Source organism: Mustela lutreola, chromosome 8, assembly GCF_030435805.1.
Source record: "Mustela lutreola isolate mMusLut2 chromosome 8, mMusLut2.pri, whole genome shotgun sequence".
Lineage (NCBI taxonomy): Eukaryota > Metazoa > Chordata > Mammalia > Carnivora > Mustelidae > Mustela > Mustela lutreola.
The window spans coordinates 148,279,438-148,300,489 of NC_081297.1; the positions used below are offsets into that span (position 1 = coordinate 148,279,438).

The window sequence follows — 21,052 nt, forward strand, 5'->3', positions numbered from 1 at the left end:
TTAAGCTCCTGATGCACAGCTCCAGAACCTACACATACTACTACATCGCTGTTGACAGATGGCATTTAGGACGTCGCCGTCCTTCCCATGGCTGAACCATCCAAAGCGGCTGAAAGGCCAGATTTTTAACTGAAAAGCGGCAGAAAATGCTGCAAACGTTTCACGTTTCAGCCACCTCGTGGGTGGGTTTGCCGCATACCTAAACCCAAACCCTTTGCTCAGGCAGGAAAGTGGACTTCCGCCCTAACCTTGTACCGAAATGCCACACCTAGGAAGGGTGAAGTCCTCTAGACTGAGCCAAAATGTCCAGTGGCCTCAGCTCAGCCACTCCAGACTCAACGGCACGTTTGCCCCACATTTGCTGTCAGCTCTTCTGGGAGGTGTGAGATGAAACAGACACTCGTCGGTGTTTCGTTGGCTGATACCTTGTTCTTTGGAAAACACCATCATTCCTGTTTCCCCACGGGGCCCTGTGACCGGCCCTTCTGTCAGGGAGCTCGCCCTGTGGCTGCTCCTGGCACCAGTGGTCATGACTCTCTAGGTCACAGGTCCTGCTTCTCTTCTCAGAAACAGAGTCTTGGGGCCTTCCTTGTTTCTCTCCAGACCCTGAAGCTATTCCTGCCCTCAGGAAAATGATCCTTAAGAATGATCCATGTTTTCGGTCCACTGCCAATCTACTGGGAGAGTGTGAACAAACTACCCCAGTTTTATCCCGAGGCTTTGGGTGGTGGGTGTTCTTGGCCTGATTCCCATCTATTCGCACCTGTTCCCTTGCACTTTCAAACCATGGTTCCAGTTCTACATGAAATCAGGTAGCTCTCCATCCAATTGCCGTCCAGTTTTAGTGGGCTGCACCAACGGTTTTTAAACATGACTGAGAACCAAACAGAAAGACTACATGGCACGTTGCAAAGATAAAACTGTTTAGAGAGGCTTCTTTTAATGCTATGATTGGTGTGTCCTCTGGGCCACTCTAAGATGTTGGAGGTGAAGAAAGGTCAGAGCTGCCAATTTATTTTTAAAAGATGTTATTTATCTGACAGACACGGCTCACAAGCAGGCAGAGAGGCAGGCGGGGGGGGGGGGCAGGCTCCCCGCTGAGCAGAGAGCCCGATGCGGGGCTCCATCCCAGGACCCTGGGATCATGACCTGAGCCGAAGGCAGAGGCTTAACCCACTGAGCCCCCCAGGCACCCCCCGAGTCGCGGAGTTAAAGGGTGTCCGATCTCGCTTGTGTAGACCACAGCGTCAGGTGCCAACGCAGATCTCAGTCCTTTGGGCCCGGGGGCGCTCCTGGTCCGGTGCGTGCCGCCCCCTGCCTTGGCACTCCGCACTGAGCGCCCCTCGGCCAGCCGGTCAGCGGACCTCCAGCCCGCGCGGCTCGGCCAGGTTTCCTACCCGGGCTCCGATGCTTTGCTCACCTCCACCTTCCCACGCTCTCCTTAGGCCCAGCGGAGGTCTCCGCGGCCCGCCGTCCCCCGCGCCGGAAACGTGCCGCCTCGGTCACCCGCCCGGTGCCCCGCGTGCGCCCCCGCGCGCGACCGGTCCCGAACAGCCGCATCTCCCGTCGGAGGGTGACGGCCCGAGCCACTGACGCGCGGGGGCGGACCTGGCGGGCCACTCCCTCCCCGGGGACATCCCGCAAGACGGAAACATCAAGCCCCCACCCTCTCTCCCGTCCCCCCGCGTCCGTTCCCGCAGGCGCGGGTGCAGAGTCGCCCCGCAAATGCTCCGCCGCCCAGGCGCTGTCCCGGGCTGCCAACCAGCTCCCCGCTCGTCCCTAACCCTAACCCTAACCCTAACCCAGGGCAGCCACGGAGAACTCTCGAAATTTACACGGGATCCTTCGGCTCCCCTGCTTCCTGGCCCCCTCTCCTAGAACCCGGCTCCTCGCCGCACCCCTCCAGGACGACCTCGGCTCCCTCCACCGCGCTCAGGCGGACAGCACCCGCCCCCACCCCGGAGCAGCGTGCGCAAGCGCAGCAGAGAGCCCGAGCGCGGCTGCGCGCGCAGGAGGGGTGGGCGGAGCCTCGGGAGCGGAAGCCGGGGCGGGGCCGGAGCGCCGCTCGTGAAAGCGCGTTTCCGGTCGGGCCGCGTCGGCGTCGCCGCGGCGGAGGAGGGACTTCCGGCGCGGCGCGGAAGCGGTCGCCCCGCTTGCGGGAGGCTGTCGGTGAGCCGATGCAGGCGGCGCGGCACGTCGTGGTCGCCCTGTCCGGCGGGGTGGACAGCGCCGTGGCCGCGCTGCTGCTGAGGCGGAGAGGTGAGCGACCGCTTCTCGGGGACTCTGGCTGCGCCAGGTCCCGCATGCCCTGGCGGGCTGCGGCCCCGGGACCCCCCGACGCGGGGGACGGCGGCGGCGCGGTCAGCGCTGAGCCGGGGACTGCGCTGAGCCGGGGACGGTCCTGGCCCCGCCGGGGCCCGTGCGGCCAAAACGTCCCCGGAACGTCCGTGCGCTCCGTTCACGGCGGCACGCCGGTGCCGAGCGCCAGCGGCCGTGGCAGGCGTCCGGGGAGTGCCCGGGTCGGGCGCCGCCCGAGCTGCGTTCCGCGTGTGAGGCCGCCTCCACGGGGTGGCTCGCGTGCGCTCCCCGCTCTGAGCTCCCGGAACGCAGGGCTGGAGCGGGGGGCTCCTCGGTGAGCCCAGCGTCCTTCTCTGAAAGGTGGAGGGACCCCCGCACGTCGCCGGGCCGCTGGGGGGATGGGCTGACACGAGCCCGCGCCGCGTCACCGCGGAGCCCGGCACACAGTGGGCGCTCGGAAGACAGTCGTGGTTACGTGGAAATGCAGGCACCCGGGGCGCCTGGGTGGCGCAGTCCGTTGAGCCTCGCCGGGGTGACGATCTCTGATCTGAGTGGTGAGATGAGCCCGGGGAGGGCTGCACACTCGTCGGGGTCTGCTGGCGATCCTGTCCCTTCCTCCCCACCCACTCGTGCACCTGCAGCGCTCTCCCTGTCTCAGATAACTGGATCCGTGGGAACGACGTAGGCGCGCTGCGCACCTGTCATTTGAGATGGGGATTTAAAGCCTCACCCGCGGTGGTGGTGGTGTTTAAGGCGAGACCCGGAGGCGGAGTAGCATTTCACTAAGCAGGACATCGGCGTGAAGTGTGAGGACAGTGCTCCTGACAGGCCGCAGCTCCAGCAGAAGGTCAGAAGCATGCAAGTGTTGGCCGGGTCTGGACGGCCGAAGGAAAGAGTGATTATGGCTGATGTTACCTGAGAGACTTTGGACTATGCGGGACTAGACCGTGCAGAGCCCTTGAAGGTTCCCGATGATGTGTGTGACGTGCTCTGACACATGGGGCAGACTAGCCGTGGGCAGACCGCGGGGACTCCTTTTACTCTTCAGGAAGGTCGGCTGTCCCTTCTCCCAGGATCCAGACGATCACTCCATATTCCAGCCTTCTCTGGGGTTTCCTCCTCAGTGGGGGACGCTGATGGACTTAGCAGAGGAAAAGCGTGGTCCTCTCCTTGGCATCATGGGTTTCCCTAGTCTTGTGGGAGTTGCACGTCCTATCCTGTGCCCCCCACAAGGCTCAGGTCGCATTCGGGAGTGCCTGCGCCTGGGCCCCTAAGTGGGTCCGTGTCCTTGAGAAGAAGGATAAACTGTGTGTGGGGTCGTCTCTTCTGCGAGCACCTCGTTAGCTCTGGGCTCTGTGCAGGGACACAGGGTTAGCTCCAGGCTCTGTGCAGGGACACAGGGTTGATGAGACTGCTCTCTAAGAGCTCCGGGCTGTGGTGGATGGCAGAAGGGGGCTGACTGGCACCAGGAGCGCAGCAGAGTATGGTGTGCACTGGAGGAGAGTCAGTAGGGGCTGGTTAACTGCAGGCAGCCGTGGAGGGGGTGGTCTGGGTGGAGGGGGTGGTCTGGCGGGTGTCCGGCGGCGCACTCTATTAAACTTAGTCACAAACTTAGTCACGTCTTGGGTTCTGTTACATTGAGCCTAACCACTGAGAAACATTTCTTAAACATTTCTCCCACGGGGTAGGCACCTGAGTGGGTCGCTGAGATGCTTGAAAGCTAACACTGGGCTTTCTGGTATTTGGTTGAGTACTTCATTAAAATAGAAGTCAAAAAAAGGTGTTTAAATATATAATTAGTATAACCTTTATAATAAAATAGCCTGGATTTTAATTGTCTTCTTGTCTGATGGCTTAGAGTCTAAGTTCTAGATGGTAATTGGAAAAAGTCTTTGAAATTAGTTTATTTTCTCGATAACAGAATGCTTTGAAAAATGTTGAATTTCTGCTCTTCTGTCGTTCAGCACCGTTTGCTGAGCCTCTCCCGCGTGCCAGGCATTGTGCAGACACAGGGTGGGACAGAGAGATGAAAGTACAGCCCCTCGCTCACCTGGGCGACACAGGCCAACAGTTGCAGTCCTGCAGCCCACTGTGACAATGGAGGCGTTACCAAGTGTCACGGGAGTGTGGGGGAAAGGGCGTCTCGGCCAGCTGGGAAGGCCAGTGGCTTACACTCCGATTATTGAGTATGGACTCTGACTTGTGCCCCCTTCCGCCCCCAGGCTATCAGGTGACAGGGGTGTTCATGAAGAACTGGGACTCACTGGATGAACACGGAGTGTGCACTGCCGACAGGGACTGTGAAGATGCTTACAGAGTTTGCCGGATCCTCGACATCCCTTTCCACCAAGTGTCCTATGTGAAGGAGTACTGGAATGATGTGTTCAGGTGGGTCCTTTTCAGAGACGCAGAAGGCTTCCCGATGTGCCGTACCGCCTTTCTGCAGGAGGGACTGCCGTCATCAGCCGGACCAGGGGCACGTGGCCACTGCTGTTAGGCAGTGGCGCCCGAGACCGTGGATGGCAGGTCCTAGAGCAGCCGGCCTCCTATTTCCTTATGTGCCACCTGCTGGAAGTCTCCCTAAGGCCTTCAGGAACCTTGAGTCGTTTCTGCTGCTAGCTTTGGGTGAGGGAACTAAGGCTGAGGCCCTCCCTGAGAGGTGGCATGGGGGGTGCCTGTGCGGGTCAGCAGTGAGAGGCTTCTGGGAAAAAGAAGTAGGTGAGGCGCCCCTCCCCGGTACCTCATGAAAACACGAAACACAAAAACTTCAAAAATGTGACAGCTGCCAATGTTGATCCTTCAGTGCTTGCTCCAAACTGGGCACAGTGCTGTGTGGGGGACATCAAGGGGGACAGGCTGTGGCTCGTTCTGCAGGAGTTTGCAGCCCGGTGGGAGGGGGACGTTCCCTTCAACAGAGGGGACAGTGGTGAGCAGTGGGTAGGAGGTACCAGCGATACGAAAATGCTGCACGTTCAGAGGAGGGAGAAATGGGTCATATGGAGCAGTCAGGAGGGCTTCATGGAAGAGGTGAGGTTTGATCTGCTCTTGAAAATAACAGTGAAGTAGAGAAGATTTTCCAAACAGGATAGCAAGAGCAGTGGTGACAAGGAAAATCCCCATCATTCTGGGGGGGGAACGTTGACAGCTTTGGCTGGACTCTTGTCACTGCGGAGGAAGGCTGCTTGACCTGGGGTATGGGGAGCCCAGCTAGACTCTGCACAGTGCGTGGCCATCGAAGGTCCCGGGCAGCAGTGATGTGCGCAGGTTTAGGGTAGGTGCGTGCACAGGAAATCCCTGGGTCCAGTCTTGACCCTGCCACTTACTGCATGGCCGTGGGCTCTCTAAGCCTTTTTTTAAAATCCCTTTAATGAGGATATTGTCTCATGGGGTTATTGTAAGAATTAAATGAAATTAGCTATAAAGCTACCCGCACTGTGCCTGGCACATTAGTAAGCAATAAACGTAGCTCTTGCGATATGTATTACTGAAAAGAGCAATCTGGGAGGCAAGTGTAGGGTAAGTTATGGGAGAAGATTGGAGGCAGAGAGCGTGGGAGAAGCCGCTGTTCGAGGGTGGGAATGACCAGAGCGTGGAGTAGGGGTAACAGCTGGCCGCAGCAGCCCTGGGGGGCAGATCCGCTGGCAGCGGAGGTCGGGCTGAAGGACTGGCGAGGCTGCTTGTTAAACATCCGCCTGGACGGGGCTGTGGGATGTCAGCCTTGGAACCCACACTGCGACAAGCACTTGGGTTCATTCTGGTGGGGAGATCCATCCGGTCTTACGTGGGAAATGGCGTCGAGGGGCTTGGTGACTGACGAGTGTAGGAGTGGGAGGAAGAGGAGGCAGGGGTAGCTTTGCCGTTGAATCTGGGTGGGTGGGGAAAGCTGTTTTGGGGCATCCTTTCAGTACTGCAGGGCTTCAGGTGATAGCAAGAAATCCAGGCGGATTTAAACTTCCCCTTCATTGCTACGTTTGGAAAGCGTGTGAGCGAACGTGATTTTCTGGAGGTTAACTCACGTTTAACGGAGGCCAGGCGGGCTCTGGCCAGTCTGCCCTCTGCCTCCGTTTCGTCCTGGTGGCCTGGTGGGCGGTTAGAATTGCGCTAGTGATCTTGGCGTTCTGAACGCTCACCACTCTGTTTTGTTTTGTTTAAATGTGTTATTTGAGAGAGAGTGTGTGCACGAGCTGTGGGGAGGGGCAGAGGGAGAGGGAGAAGCAGGCTCCCCACCACGCAGGGAGCCCGATGCGGGGCTCGGTCCCAGGACTCAGATCGTGACTTGAGCCAAAGGTAGCCGCTTAACCATCTGAGCCCCTCAGGAGTCCCCGAACGCTCACCGCTCTGATAGCACTCTCTAGCTCCGCGATTTCTTCTGCGTTCCATGGTCACGAGGCCCGTTGGGGCTGCAAGGGTCAGAGTGTGGGTGTTCTTTCCGCTTGCCGTCTCCCTCCTGGGGTGCAGACGGGTTCTGTCCCCTCGCCAAACAGGCTGTGCTCCATGGTTTTTGCTGACTCCACTGACCTCTTTTCCGTTAAGCCGTTTGGGAAATGGTTAGCATGATTTTCAGAAGCAGGTGGACACCTTCAGCCTCTTCAGCATTCATTCAGAACTTGTTATGTAGAAGATGTTCTGGGGGCTGTGGACTCACGGAGAGTAAAGCAAGAGTTTAATGAGACTCTTGACAACTTTCTAACAGTTAAATAATTGAAATATAGAGCAACACAAGTGTTCTCCCTTCCTGAGAGGACTGAGGGGTGGTAGGGACGTGTGGCATCGCCTGCTGGAGTTGAAGATACACGTGTGACCTGTGACCCCACGCAGATTCTCAGTGTCCTCGCGACGTGGCCCGCTGGGTCAGCGTTGTCATTTGTAACCATGGTAGAGCAACACAGAGCTTTAAGTTCCATGGAAAATGATCACAGGTATTCCAGATACACCTGTCACTTTTTTCTTTTTTAAAGATTTTATTTTGAGGTCACCTCCACACCCAGCTCGAAGCTCAAACCCATGACCCCGAGATCGAGAGTCGCACGCTCCTCCGGCTGAGCCAGCCGGGTGCCCCCAACCCTTTAATACTCACTTTAGACTCCTGGAACAGGCATCGCAATCCTCCTAGAGTGGACACTGTGAGACCGTGAACTTGTTGCCGGACTGTCCTCCTCTCACGTCAGGCCAGCCAGGCTGCCTGTGCCCTGGAAGCATCCAGGCCATTGCTGGCCCTCAGAAGTACGGGAGTCACAGTAGAAAAGTATCACCTGGCACATTTATTCGCCCAGTGACCTGGGTCCCCAGGCCGAGATTGTGGAATAGCTCATGGAGCCCCACGCGGTGGCTCTGGGTCGTTGGGTTCCTGCTCTCCGGCGTGTTCTTCCTCCAAGCCGTCCTCTGCTGGCGGAGTCAGGGGAGGCTGGGGTTGAGTGAGTCCATCCTGCATGGGGCCCCGCACAATCTGTGAGTCTCTGGGGAAACGGAGTGGCTGCTGGGCTGGAGTGGCAGGTGACCCCTGGCTTTCTGTCTGGCTTTGTCTGTTACCATAGATTCAGATGGAAAGTGCAGCGGCTTTACGCGAACGTTTGATGAAAACACTGACAGTGGCTATCCACTGAAGCTCTCCTGATTTCAGGAAAATTGTAGCTTTGGTAAGACAAGGAGAAGCTAACTTAAGCAAGTAATTCAACCTAATCATTTTTAAAGATTTTATTTATTTATTTGAGAGAGAGAATGTGAGCTCAAGCGGGTTGGGGGTGGGCAGAGGGGGAGAGCGAGAATCTCAGGCAGACCCTGTGCCAAGTGCGGAGCCCAACCAGCAGCTCAACCCTACAACCCCGAGATCATGACCTGAGCCGAAATCTAGAGCCGGACACTCAACTCACTGAGCCACCCAGGCGCCCCAGTAGATTTATTTTTTTGAGGAACGTTTCACTTAGAAATGAAAATCGTTTTCTTCTGTTCCAGTGACTTTTTAAGTGAATATGAAAAAGGAAGGACCCCTAATCCTGACATAGTCTGCAACAAGCACATCAAATTCAGTTGTTTTTTCCATTATGCTGTGGATAATCTCGGTAAGTCATTTTGCTCTTTCCATTTAATCTCTTTAAAATTGTAAGGTTTTCAGAGATATTCAGGAGCCAAATCCCAGTAAACAGTTTCATCTTCAGAAGGAAAGGAAGCAGTGGAGATGATAATATTCTGTTATCGTCCTGAGTAAGAAAGAACTTTCTGGCAATATGCAAATTACAGGGTCTCAGGGAGGAAGGAGTGTGTCCTCATCATGGACCTCTCAGGTGTGGGGGCAGTGCTTCAGGTTGAGGAGCACCAACTTCTGAGCATCCTGCCGAAACAGGTCGCAGGCAGAGAGCCAGAAGCGGGGCCGCCAGAGCTTGCCTGCGGGTCCAGCTTCGCTCAGAGCAGCCCCGGTTGCAGGCAGGGTCACAGCGGGAGTGTCACAGGCCCTCTTTAGAGCTCCGGAAAGTCGGCTTCGGTGTCTCTCTGGGTGTCCTTTTTCCCAGTCCTGCTGAGACTATTCCCCTGCTCTGGGTAGCTTGGTTTCTGGGCCTTTCTTTCCCTCCTGGATTTGAGCCACATTTTAGTGGTCTGTTCTTTTTTTTTTTTTTTTTAAAGATTCTGTTTGAGAGAGAGACAGAGCATGGGCAGGGGTGAGGGGCAGAGGGAGAGGGAGAAGCAGGCTCCCTGCTGAGTAAGGAGCTGGGAGTGGGGCTCGATCCCAGGACCCGAAGATCAGGACCTGAGCCGATACCTCACTGACTGAGCCACCCCGTTGCCTCTGGTGGTCTCTTCTCAAAGCCCATGGAGGCCCTGCTCCCTGCTCACAGCTGCCTGCAGATTCTGTCTGTTTCCATAGTTCTCCTTTCTCCTCTCCTGCTGCTGCTGGGGCATTCCTGTGCCTTTGTGGGGCTCCCTGATGCTGCCTTGCTTGCTGGGGCTGCCCGTGGCCTCTGCTGCCTTAAAACCCACATGCTCGCTTCTGTGCCCTGCCCTGCCCTGCCCTGCCCTCGCAGAAATTTCCAATTCTGGCCTTTCCGTGTCTTCTGTCCCGTGCGGCTCTTTGCTGTATCTGCCCACGTGCCCAGACGTTATTGTGACCGTCCTGTGCCAGCAGTCCAGTAGCGTCCCAGGACTGTTGGCTGCTCTGTGCATCAGCTGTGCCGCAGTGACAGAAGCGGGCTCACTCTAGGCCTGCAGAGCCAGCACACAGGGCCCTGCCGCTGGAGAGGAGCACACACGGGTCACAGGCCTCAGTAATGCCTGCAAGACAAAGGCTCCAGAATTCTGGATGCGTTTGAGTGACTGATGCCAAAACTGAACCTCGGTAGAGATCGTATTCCAAGTTGGCTCACTAGGGTCAGTCTTCCCTCTCGTCCGTGGTGGGGAGCAGATCTGGGCCTCCGGCTGCCTGCAGTCTGGCATTACCTGGTGGTTGGGGGTGTCAGGAAGGAAAGGCATCGGCCCTGCTCTGCCCTCGTGGATGCCCTCATGGGCCACGTCTGGGGGGCTTACAGTTAGCTCCCGTTTATTCAGGAAGGGAGCGACAGGTTCCTGGCTTGTGCAGTGACTTTGGTTTTGAGTGTGTTAGTGTTAGGAGACAGGACCTCGGATGAGCCGGGTGATTACCATGTGGTCGTGCCCGGTGATGGCCTCTGTTTATGTGCGCACCACGCAGGGCAGGGCCTGGCCGTGCAGAAGGACCGCACTCGGGAGGGGCGCAGCCAGCTCTGTGGGAGGGGGTGACACCTTCCTATGGCGAGAGTGGCTCCCTGTTGTCTTAGCCTCTCAGGGAGCCAGCCCGAGGTGGCCGTCTGTTGGGGACGCGTCAGAAGGAGTTTCTGCGGGGCGCGCTTGCGCATCCGAGTTGCCCGCGTGGGCAGCATGGCACGGAGTGTCAGTCCGTGAGACCTTGAGGTCCCTCCCGGGGGACTCAACGCTTGGCAGTGTAAGTGCTCGTTGTTTGGGGAAATAGATTTAAGGAGGGTTGTTTTCCTCTCTGAAAAGCAATCAAGGTATAATAATAGGTTCCCAAATGTGCTTTTTCTGGTAGTTCATATACAACAGTTCTTGTGCTGGTAAGAATCTGCCTTAGGGTGGAGAATGCGTTTGGCAAACTGGAGAGCCCACTCCTGAGCCGAGGCGTCGTCTGCTGTTTTACTGCAGCTCATGTCAGACCAGTATTACCAGAACTTCCCTTTTGTGTTGTTTTTTAATGGAGAGAACTTTTTTTTTTTTTTTTTTTTTTTTTTTGAGTAAGTCTCTACATCCAGTGTGGGCCTTGAACGCATGACCCCAAGGTCAGAACCTGCACGCTCCTCTGACGGAGCCCGCCAGGTGCCCTCAGCAGCTAATGCTCGGTGTCCCTCTCGTCTTACACTGAGCTTGTCTCGCTGGCAAGGCACGGGCTCGGTTTGCTGCCCCTTCCTGGAATGAGTCTCTTGCCACGTGGAGCATCTGAAGTGTTCGTTCAGGGAAAGGTTGTGAACTAATACGTGCTCTAGTAGGTTCTTTTGGTTTTTTGCATAACGGGGAGGGAAGAGATGGAATATGCTGGATGGTCCTTCACTGCGGTGGAAATAATGTGTGGGTATCAGAAAAAGTTCAAAGTTCAAGTGCATGACAGCAGAGTGAAAATAGGGAGATGTCATCTATCATTTCTCTTCCTGGAATCAAAGGAATGGACTTTCTCATATTTTTCCTAATCTTTGTGCATTAAAAAGAGTGGGGGGCACCTGGGTAGCTCAGTTGGTTAAGCGACTGCCTTCGGTTCAGGTCATGGTCCTGGAGTCCCGGGATCGAGTCCCGCATGGGGCTCCCAGCTCCATGGGGAGTCTGCTTCTCCCCCTGACCTTCTCCCCTCTCATGCTCTCTCTCGCTGTCTCTCTCTCAAATAAATAAATAATATTTTTTAAAAAGTGGGATTATAGTATTATGTATTTCCCCCATTGAACATTATGAAAAACTCCTCGAGCGCGGCGCCATTCTTGTGGCATTTTAATTTCATATTCTCCGAACATTTTGGTGGTTTCAATTTTCCTTAGTATAGGAGACACTGAAATGAACTTTTTATCGTTAAATCTTTGTGTGCATATTTCTTTCCTTAAGCTAGAGTGAATGAGTGGATAGATACAGACTTTTGAAAGTCCCATAAAGCTGCAGTAAAACCTTGTAGCAAGGTTGTCTCCTTGTAAATGGAGAGTTCAAGGCCACAGTTGATGAGAATGTTGGCGTGTTGTGGAGGGCCTCCTCGCCTGGACCTCCGTGTTTGGGAGGGAGCTGGGCCATCGGTGCAGACTGTCCAGCGCAAGGCTTAGTATCTGCAGACTTCTGGGAGCTCCCAAGGCCCGAGGCGGCCCGACCACACATGCGAGTCTGGAGTTTGATCTTGGGTTTTTAAAAACCTCACAGGAGCAGACGCAGTTGCCACGGGCCACTACGCCAGGACCTCACTGGAAGACGAGGAAGTCTTTCAGCAGAAGCACATTAGGAGGCCAGAAGGGCTTTTCAGAAACCGCTTTGAAGTCAGAAATGGTAAGCAAAAGTGCCGGGTCAGACCGCAGGGGTGGGTGCGCAGAGGGAGCTAGTGGAGTGTGGCGGCAGGTGTCGTGGAGGCGGCCGCCGCGTCCCTGTGTGGCCTGCACTAGCTGGCGGGTGTTGAAGAGTAAACATCAGGAGGCCACCTCCCCGCAGAGCCTGCTTGGAACCTGCTTCTGTGATTTCTGACCCAGCCCTTACTCTCTGCCAGTGACTCGAAGGTTCCCAGGTGTTTGAGGAAATACTTGTTCATAGTCGGAGCTTACCATGGCCGCGGTGCTTACCATGAGCTCTTGAGGGCTCGAGACCAGGGTGTGCGCACTTCTGCGGGACCCAGGCGCTGGGGCCTGACACTCGGGCCTGCTGGAGAAGCATGTGCAGAGATGGTGGATACGGAGCCGTGTGTCGGCATTAGAGGGAGCCGAGTGTCACCGTTCCAGAACAATGCCCAGCTGTCAGCAGGGCTGCTGCTGGCTCGTCCTGGCGTACATTTGTGTGTAGAAGAGAGAAATTCACGCCATTGTGAGGGGAGCTCAGAGCCACGCCTGGGCAAGGAGTTTCCGTTGCTGTGGGATCGCCGGAGGGTTGGTCCGCCGAGCGCCTGCCTCACCGCACCTGCCCCTTCCCCCGCGCGCAGCTGTGACGGGCACGCGCTCCGCTTGGCCCCTCTGAGAGCAGAGGTGGAAGCGCTCGCCCCACCTCACAGGTGGGGAAACTGAGGCATGGAGTCATTTGACAGGCGGCATGTGGCCGTCAAGCTGGAGCTCAGCCCTGTTTGGCCCAGCTCCATAGTTGTGCTCTTTCTGCTACGCCAGGCCCCAGTCGAGCTCTGTCCTCCGTGTCACTGAGTCTGTTCAGGGGGCCACCCCGTCCGTGTGGCCATCTGCTGTGTTGCGGAGCCCCGAGGCTGCTGGCGGTGCTTGGCTGGCCTGGTTTCGAACCCCGCCCCTTCTTCACAGCAGAGGGGATGCAGATCACCTTCCGATTTGAACGCAGACAAGGGCAGCACTTGCTTTTTGGGACGGTCTCCCTCTGCTGCCTGCGGGGTGCGGGGCCCTTAGCCGCGCGCTTGCCACCAGGGCCTCAGGTACAGACGCGGGGAGAGGGGACAGGTTCCCTCGGCCTCCCTTTCAGTTGCTTCCGAGGGCCGCGTCTCACAGCCCCCGGCACCCCTGTCCTGGGAAGCCCCTCCGTGTCGGGAAGAAGGCAGAGCGCTGCCACGTGGGCGCTCCGCAGCAGAAGTCAGCAAGTAAACACGGATTGAAGGGTCCTGAATGGCTGAAGGATTTATTTCCACACAGAATAGACGTGCTCGCTCACCACCTAGAAACCGGTTTGCACTGCAGAGCTGTCTGGACCTTTATGTGAGGCCGCGGGCCCTCGGAAGCTCCTCCGATCACGCTGATGGGCGCTCCTGAGCGACGTAACATGGAGTCACACGGCGCTTTTCCTCTAATTCTTACTTAGTTGCCTGGAGACCTGGACCTGGTCCCTGAGCAGCACGGCACGGGCCGCGCACACGGGGCCGCGCACAGCCCGCCTAGGCTCGTCGGCGCTCCTGGGCCCCGGCCTGGCGCCTGGTTAGGCCTCACCCGTGTGGAGGGGGCGCGGCGCCGGCCTGACCGAGGACGAGCTGGGAGGGGGTGTGACTAAAACGCCAGACCGTGACCCTTCTACGGTTTAAGATCACCGGCCTCCTTTAAAGAAAAAAGATTTTGCGCCTGTCTTATTTATTTGTTTATTTACTTATTAAGATTTTATTTATTTGAGAGAGTGTGTGACACAGATAGAGTGGGAGAAGAGGGGGAAGCAGGCTCCCCGCCGAGCAGGGAGCCCGATGTGGGGCTCGACCCCAGGGTGCTGGCATCATGACCTGAGCCAAAGGCAGACGCTTACTTAACCCACTGAGCCCCCTGGGCGCCCCAGATGTGGGGTCTGTTTTATGCTGACTCGGAGCGGTGAGGAAATGCCCGTTGCTTCCAGTGTCCTGAGGCCCCGTGTACGCGGCTGACCGGTCTTCCTTTTGAAGCAGAAAGTGGCCTTGGGCAGAGCCTGCCTCCCCGATGACTGGCTCTTTTCCATTTCTCAGCCGGTCGTGTTGCTCTGCGCGCAGGAAGGGACGGCCTCGGACTAAGGCCACGCCTGCGTGTGCTGTTGCACCTCTCCGACGAGCTCAGCCTCAGTTTCCTTGTCTGTAAAATGGGGTCATGGACCCTCCGATGGTTAAAGTGAGACTCACATTTGAGGCCGCGGGTGGAGAAGGTCCCCTCCCCAGAGCCCATGTTCCCCACACGACTGTGGGAGCTGACAGGCACACGTGCGTCGTATGGGCCCCAGTGCACACGTCACACGCCCTGAGGGTGCCGTGCAGCGGCCTCTCCTCGCGCTGCATCTCAGGAGTGTCGGAGCTCCGGTACTGAAAGCCCACATGCCGTTTCCCGTGGCTCGCTGAACTTGACACTGGGGAGTTTGTTGCTTGCAATCGCGGCGGTCCCGGCACGAGCCTGCAGGTGTGATGTGGCCCAGCAGTGGAGCCGGGCCTCCTTCTCTGACCCAGTGTCACGGGGCCGAGGTCAGTCACGCCTGTGCCGCGAGGCCTCAGGGCCAGACGCGCTTCTCTGCCAGGGAGACGAGCAGGGGGAGGCCGTGGAGGAGCAGCGCACAGATGTCCGCGTGACTCTGAATGAAACCCGCTTTCCGCGGAAACCCCTGACTGCGACGGTGGGGGGCGTGGGGAGCGGCTGACCCCCGGCCCGGCGTCCTCCGGGGTCCCCCGTCCAGCTTTCTCATGCTCGGCTGCGCGCATCTTGGCTCGCTTTCACGTCCCCTCCTCAGAGCGGGCCTGTGCCGAGTTGGGTCTGTAAAGTACCATGACCCGGGGAGGGAACTGGATTAAACTTCCTGCTCACGTAGCCTTATTATTAACGGCGCCTAAACTCGGGGTGAGAACCTGTCTCCCCTGAAGCACGGGATTGTCTGTCTTGCCTGGTGGTCTGCCTTTGAGCACTGCTTTCTGCCTCCGACAGAGCAGGGAGGAGCTACTGGGACGGGACCCGCGGCCAAGGACCGTTATGTTCATTCCCGCACCGTGTTTTGTTCTTTACTCTTGGCAGCGGTTAAACTTCTTCAAGCAGCTGACAGCTTTAAAGACCAGACCTTCTTTCTCAGCCAGGTTTCCCAAGATGCCCTGAGGAGAACCCTCTTCCCTCTGGGGGGGCTAACGAAAGATTTTGTCAAGAAAATAGCTGCTGAGAATAGACTCCATCACGTGCTTCAGAAGAAGGAGGTAGGACTGAGGGGGGTTTGCTCGCGGCCACGGTCTGCGGAGAAGCGGGGGCGCGGCCCCGTCTGGGCGTTTCCTCCCCGGGAGCCAGCGTCAGGACAGAGCCCGGGTCACGCGTGCAGTAGGGCACGCTGTTGACGTTCCAGGAGCTGCTCAGACACGATTTCTCCCTGTGGGTGCGCGGCTTTCACAGCGGCCCGGCTAGCTTGTTGGGGTGCCCTTGGCCCAGCCTGCCAGGGGAGAGCTAAAGGACAGGGCCCTGAGGCACCCTGGCCGGGGCTTTGTCCCTGCCTGCTCACACATCTGCCTTTTTCACACAGTCTAGCTCCTCCTTGTCGAGGGCCTTCCTGTCCTGGGTGCCGTGCTGATGGCCCCTGAGGATAGGGTAAGAGCACATGGGCTCCTCACTCCTGCCTTCATGGAGCTCGCAGGAAGGGGAGACAGACACGAAACATACCACGGCAAAACTGGAAAATGTGTAGGAGGCACCTGTGGGCTCTAACTAGTTTGGGCTAGAGCCAGAGACGGGCTCTGGGGAGTTAACATTTTATTTAACGTAAGGCCTCGGGATGAATAGGATTTAGTGTCCCAAAGACAGCTGGGGGAGAATAGCCCCAGTAGTGGGAAGAGGGTGTGCAAAGGCCCTGAGGCAAGAAGAGCCTGGGCATTGGAACGACGGTGAGGCCAGCATGGCTGGGGTCTGGTGCTACAGGATGGTCCCGGTGTGCTCAGTGTGGTCGGGCCATGTCAGGGATTGGGTCACCTTTAGCTGAGGCTGCTGCTGCCCTTTTGTCTTCCTGGGAATGAGCATGACCTTTTTTATCAGCAAGTCATTGTCCCCAAGGAAGACATCTTTTCACGCATGCATCCGCCCATCATCTCTGTCCCTCTCTTCACTGGTTCGGGTTCTGGGTGTAGTTCTGTGGTGGCAGCTGAGGGGGCCACATCTCCGGGAGACACAAGCGGAGAGCCGGTGAGAGAGCCGTGTGGCGGGACCCGCGCTGGAGCGCACCCTCTGCTTGTCTCCTGGGCTAGAGGAGACCGCCTTGACGGGCCGCTCCTTCCTCTGACTCCCCTGCGCGTGTCAGCTTCTGGCCCAGCTGCTCTCCTTCCCAGGCCGACCCCTGCTCCCGGCTTCCCCGCGGCTTGCAGATGGTGGTCCGAAGGGCTGGCCCAGCTCCGGCTCTCTCTCCTGTGGGGGTGGACGTGGTGTGGCCTTGCTTACTCACCAGATCCCGGGTGGGGGCCTGAAGCAGACCCTGGGAGGCTGAGACACTCTGAAAGCCCTCAAGGTCCATTTGCGGGGCCCGGCCGGCGCATGCGGGTACTGGCCGAGGAGAGCCAGGCCCGCGGCCTGCTTCTCCCGGCACCGGCTTGTTCTCTTGCGGACACCTGCCTGTCCGTTCTCACGCTCGGCTCTCCTTTCGTTCCAGAGCATGGGCATCTGTTTCGTTGGTAAAAGAAATTTTGAAAATTTCATTCTTCAGGTGAGTATTCTTAGAGGCGAAAGAATGGAGGCACATTTCTGCTGTGGGCCTGGATTCGTGAGTAAGAGCTTGCTTGTTTTTCAGTATTTACAGCCCCGGCCTGGTAAATTCATTTCTATAGAAGACAATAAAGTTCTGGGAACACACAAAGGTGAGACACCACCTTGGGGTGCCTTTCGTCATAAACTCCCTGAGTCGTGGGGCAAGTTCCAGCTCTGGGAGAGTCAGACAAGAAGCCTGTACTCATCTGCGTCTGCGCATGAGTCCAAGAGGCCTGTGGGCAGGGGTCGCAGGTGGCTCGAGCAAGTGTGGTGGCCAGTGCTGCGCGTGGTCTCCGTGAGGCCTGGCAGCTAATAAAGAGGGATGCCCTCGGGACGCCTGGGTGGCTCAGTGGGTTAAGCCACTGCCTTCGGCTCAGGTCATGATCCCAGCGTCCTGGGATCGAGTCCCACATCGGGCTCCTTGCTTGGCAGGGAGCCTGCTTCTCCCTCTGCCTCTGTCTGCCATTCTGTCCGCCTGTGCTCGCTCTCTCTCCCTCTCTCTCTGACAAATTAAAAAAAAAAAAAAAAAGAGGGATGCCCTCCGATTCGGGAAGACCCGTGTTGTGTCTCTGTAAGTAAAAGTACCCTCTCACTGCAGGGGAAGAAAACGTGAGAACACAGAGAGGTCCACCCTGATGAAAGTGTGACTGACTTCAGGCTGAGCTTCCAGATCTAGGACGAGGACAGGACAGGATCAGAGGGTGTCCCCATGAGGCAGGGGTGTTGCACTTGGGGGCAGACGTTCGGGGTGGGGAGGCTGCAGCAGACAGGTCAGGCTCCAGCATTCACATTGCAGTGGGAGGACAGAGAGTGGGTTGGTGAGTGGTGGGCCTGTGCTCCCAGGGCATCAGAGAGAAGCCTTTGGGGGCTGGAGACCAGGTAGGTCTTGACCCAGAACGTGTCTGACCTGTTGAGGAGGACAGGGGCTGGTGCTCAGGCATGGACAGGCTCACTGATGGCTCTTTGGAATCCCCCGACCCAGATTGGGCAGAAGGCTTCTCTTTCCCATTGGGGGAGCTGGACTTGGCTGTCCAGGGCTCCTGGGGAGCCGGGCAGAGAAGCCCCATGCATTCCTAAGACGGGAGGAGGGACAGGCCTGCAGGATGCTCCCTCCCAGCCGGCCTCCAGCAGGACGAGATCCCCTCAGTTGGTCTCTTCTGTGCTAGTGCTGTTCCTCGAGAGGTGGGGGGGGGGGGGGGCTAGCCATCCAGTCTTGTGATGTTTGTTGCACGGTTGGGGTACACAGAGAAGTAGGGGCAGCCCTGATGCCCCAGCCCCCCGTGCAGTTCTTCCATCAGAGGGGTTCCTGGGGGCTCAGCAGGAGGGGACTTAGGGCTTCTGGGCACATTCCAGAGGACTGGTCCCTGCGGCCCCTGGTTTGGGTGGTCCAGCAGCTGGCATGGCTCCTGGCGGGGCACAAGGTGCAGCCTGACACGGCCCTGATGAGGTCAGGGCTGAGGCTTGTGGTGGGTGAACACAGCTGCTCTGGACTGCCTACCCCTCGGGGGCCCCCAGAGCCTCCCGACTGCTGCCTCTCCCCCCATGCTCTGTGCCCCATCAAGAGGGGGGTGATATGAAGGAGCTGGTGCCGGCTGCCGAGAACCGTCTTTCCTAGGTTGGTTCCTGTATACTTTGGGCCAGAGAGCCAAGATGGGCGGCCTGCGGGAGCCCTGGTACGTGGTGGAGAAGGACAGCGCCACGGGCGACGTGTTTGTGGTGAGTCGGGTGGCCTTTGAGACAGGTGACCAAGGTCTGTTTGTGGCAGAAGACCAGGCAGGGCTGTGGCGTCCTACAGAGCAGCAGTGGCGGATGGATCATCCCTGCCTCTGTGTCCTCCTGGGACTGGCCCCCGAAGTATCAGCAGGGCTTTGGGGAAGGTACTCATCAGGGTCTTAACTGTATGCCAGCCACTCTGGGAGACACGTTAATGGCTGTGAACAGATCCTATTTTTCTGATTTTATGCAAGAGTCCAAAGGTCCCTCAGTGCTTAGGACAGGGCTGGCCCATGGCTGCGCAGGCCACTGCTGGACACACGGAAGCAGCCGAGCCGGGACCAGAGCCATTTGTGGGCTGCAGTGACTTGACCCTGTCCCCAGGCTCTGGAGCAGGTCTTCCCAAAGAGGGTGAGTTGGCCCTGCTCCTCCCCGCCCCCAGGACACTCGGCAGTGTCCCTATGGTATCTCATGGGTGGAGGCCAAGGGGGTCCCCGGACATCCTACAGGAAAGCCCCCACCCTGAACAGATGACTCAGCCTCCCGTCTGAGCTGTACCAAGGTCGAGAGCCCTTGCCCTGGGAGAGCTGGGTGCCCGGGCACAGGGCTGGAGGAGCCTTAGACACAGGCAGAGCGGCCGGCAGACCTGGCCTACTGATTCTGGGCCATCTCCTTCCTCAAAGAGCCGTGGGCGTCACAGCCGGAGCAGGGATTGTGGTCACACGTAAATTAAAGTGGTTTTCCTGTAAAACTTCAGTGGTCTCTGTTGCGTTCTGAGAAACCAGGAGGGTCGTCACCTGGCATCTGTCCCCGTGTGGGTACCCCTGCCTGGGGCTTGGGTCAGAGGGCCTCAGTACAGCCCCGGGGAGCCGGCCCTGTGCCTTCTTTCCCTGCTGCCTGGAGTTTGATGGGCTCCTGGGGTGACTGTTTGGAGACAAGCCAGCAGCGTGGCGGGCCCTGCCTCGGCAGGTGTGGCAGGACGTGAGGCTGGAACTGGCGGGTGTTGACCATGGTTTGCTGCTTGTCAAGTGTGACTGTGACAAGACCCTTTCCCTCCTACGCCTCAGTTTCCTCCTGTGCAGAATGGGCTCCAGCGGCGTGGGGTGGTCCCACGCCTTTCTGGGCGGACGCCGTAGTCAGCAGTCAGCATGCCGTTGGGGTCACTACTGATGAAGTGCAGGCTTGGGGTGGGGGCCCCCTCCGCTGAGGGCTCCCGTGTCCTGACCTGCGCGTTCTGCCCCACAGGCCCCCCGGACAGACCACCCGGCTCTGTACAGGGACCTGCTGCGGACCAACCGCGTGCACTGGATCGCAGAGGAGCCGCCGGCAGCCCTGGTCCGGGACAAGATGATGGAGTGCCACTTCCGGTTCCGCCACCAGATGGCGCTAGGTGACCGAGCGGGAGGGGCCCTGCAGAGGGGGGGCCCAGGGTCTGCATGGTCCTTAGATTTGGGGCCGGAGCGTCCCCCAATGTTCAGGTTGCATAACGTATTCGGAACCCCCTCTTCGCCTTCGTTCCCTGGGAGCCCTGACAGGAAGGCGCTGAGGCCCGCGTGGCCGCCCTCGTCCTCCGTGCAGGACGTGTCCTGGAGGTGCTGGAGTGGCAGGCCAGGAAGCAGGTGGCACTGAGCCGCCCCGGCTGTGGCCCCGCTGCCAATGCTCCTTCCATCCATTGGGGGTGTGAGGCCTGGGGCCGGCCACACGTGGGAAGGCTGGGGCCCCCTCCAAAGATCCCTCTTGTTCACCCAGTGCCCTGTGTGCTGACCCTCAACCAAGACGGCACCGTGTGGGTGACAGCTGTGCGGGCTGTGCGGGCCCTGGCCCCGGGACAGGTGAGTGGGATGTGCCTGGCCCTGCGCCCGGGCTGCCCAGGGAGGCGGGGAACCTGGATGGAAGGCAGGACCGGGCCTCTCTCCACGTCCACGTGTGGCCGAGAGGGCTCTGGCCAGTGGCCTCCGTGCTCTGGAAGGACAGACCGCACTTCCTCCCCACCGGAGCGCCCCGTTTACAGGTTGGGGGTGCTGAGCTGCGGGCTGGGCGCGAGCGCGTGACTCACGCAGCCAGTGAGGGTGGAAGCTGCGGCCCCCCCGTGCCTAGTGTCCCCCTCACCCCCACCCCCCAGCCATGCCAGTGATACCTGCCCCTGCTTGATGCTGGGAGGGCCCAGCTGCCCTGTCTGGGCCTGCCCTCCCCGACGCCCGCAGCCCAGCAGCCACAGACCCACACTCCTGGCTGTTGGTGGGCACCCGGCGCCGGGCCCCACAGAGCTCACACGGGCCTCTTTACTTCTTAGTTTGCCGTCTTCTATAAAGGGGAGGAGTGTCTGGGCAGCGGGAAGATCCTGCGCTTGGGGCCATCTGCCTACATACTCCAGAAGGGCAAGAGCAAGTCCAGAGTGGCCGTCGAGGGCCCCAGCGACAGCCCCAGCGATGGCCCAGGGCTGGGCCCCGTGCTCTGAAGGAGGCTGAGCGGCTGCTGCGTGCCCGGGAGCAGCCCCGCAGGAGCAGAGCCCAGTGCGGAGCTGTCCAGGGGAGCGCGGCTGAGCCTGCTGCCCCGGTTCTAGCCGGGCCGGCCTCACAGTGCCGGGCGAGCCCCAGAAGGGCTTGTCCTATCTCCCCCAAGTCGGCGCTCTGGCCAGAAGGACTTGCTGCCTAGTGGTGGGTCCCGAGTGCCCGGTGTGTACAGTTGCTCTT

General features: G+C 58.6%; 1 protein-coding gene across 2 annotated transcripts; it reads left to right on the forward strand.

Moving 5' to 3' along the window:
* The first annotated feature begins 2,104 nt into the window (after window positions 1-2,104).
* TRMU (tRNA mitochondrial 2-thiouridylase) lies at window positions 2,105-20,964 on the forward strand. Of its 2 annotated transcripts, XM_059187294.1 has the most exons (11): window positions 2,105-2,259; window positions 4,521-4,686; window positions 8,251-8,357; window positions 11,710-11,832; window positions 14,949-15,121; window positions 16,552-16,605; window positions 16,690-16,756; window positions 18,262-18,362; window positions 19,605-19,749; window positions 20,109-20,191; window positions 20,653-20,964. In XM_059187294.1, exons 1-11 carry the CDS (start codon window positions 2,178-2,180, stop codon window positions 20,815-20,817), a joined length of 1,266 nt encoding a protein of 421 aa, XP_059043277.1. In that variant the 5' UTR covers window positions 2,105-2,177; the 3' UTR covers window positions 20,818-20,964. The 2 variants fall into 2 exon arrangements, with proteins under 2 accessions (XP_059043277.1, XP_059043278.1); XM_059187295.1 differs by lacking the exon at window positions 2,105-2,259 and having other exon boundaries at window positions 4,547-4,686; window positions 15,008-15,121.
* The last annotated feature ends 88 nt before the right edge of the window (window positions 20,965-21,052 follow it).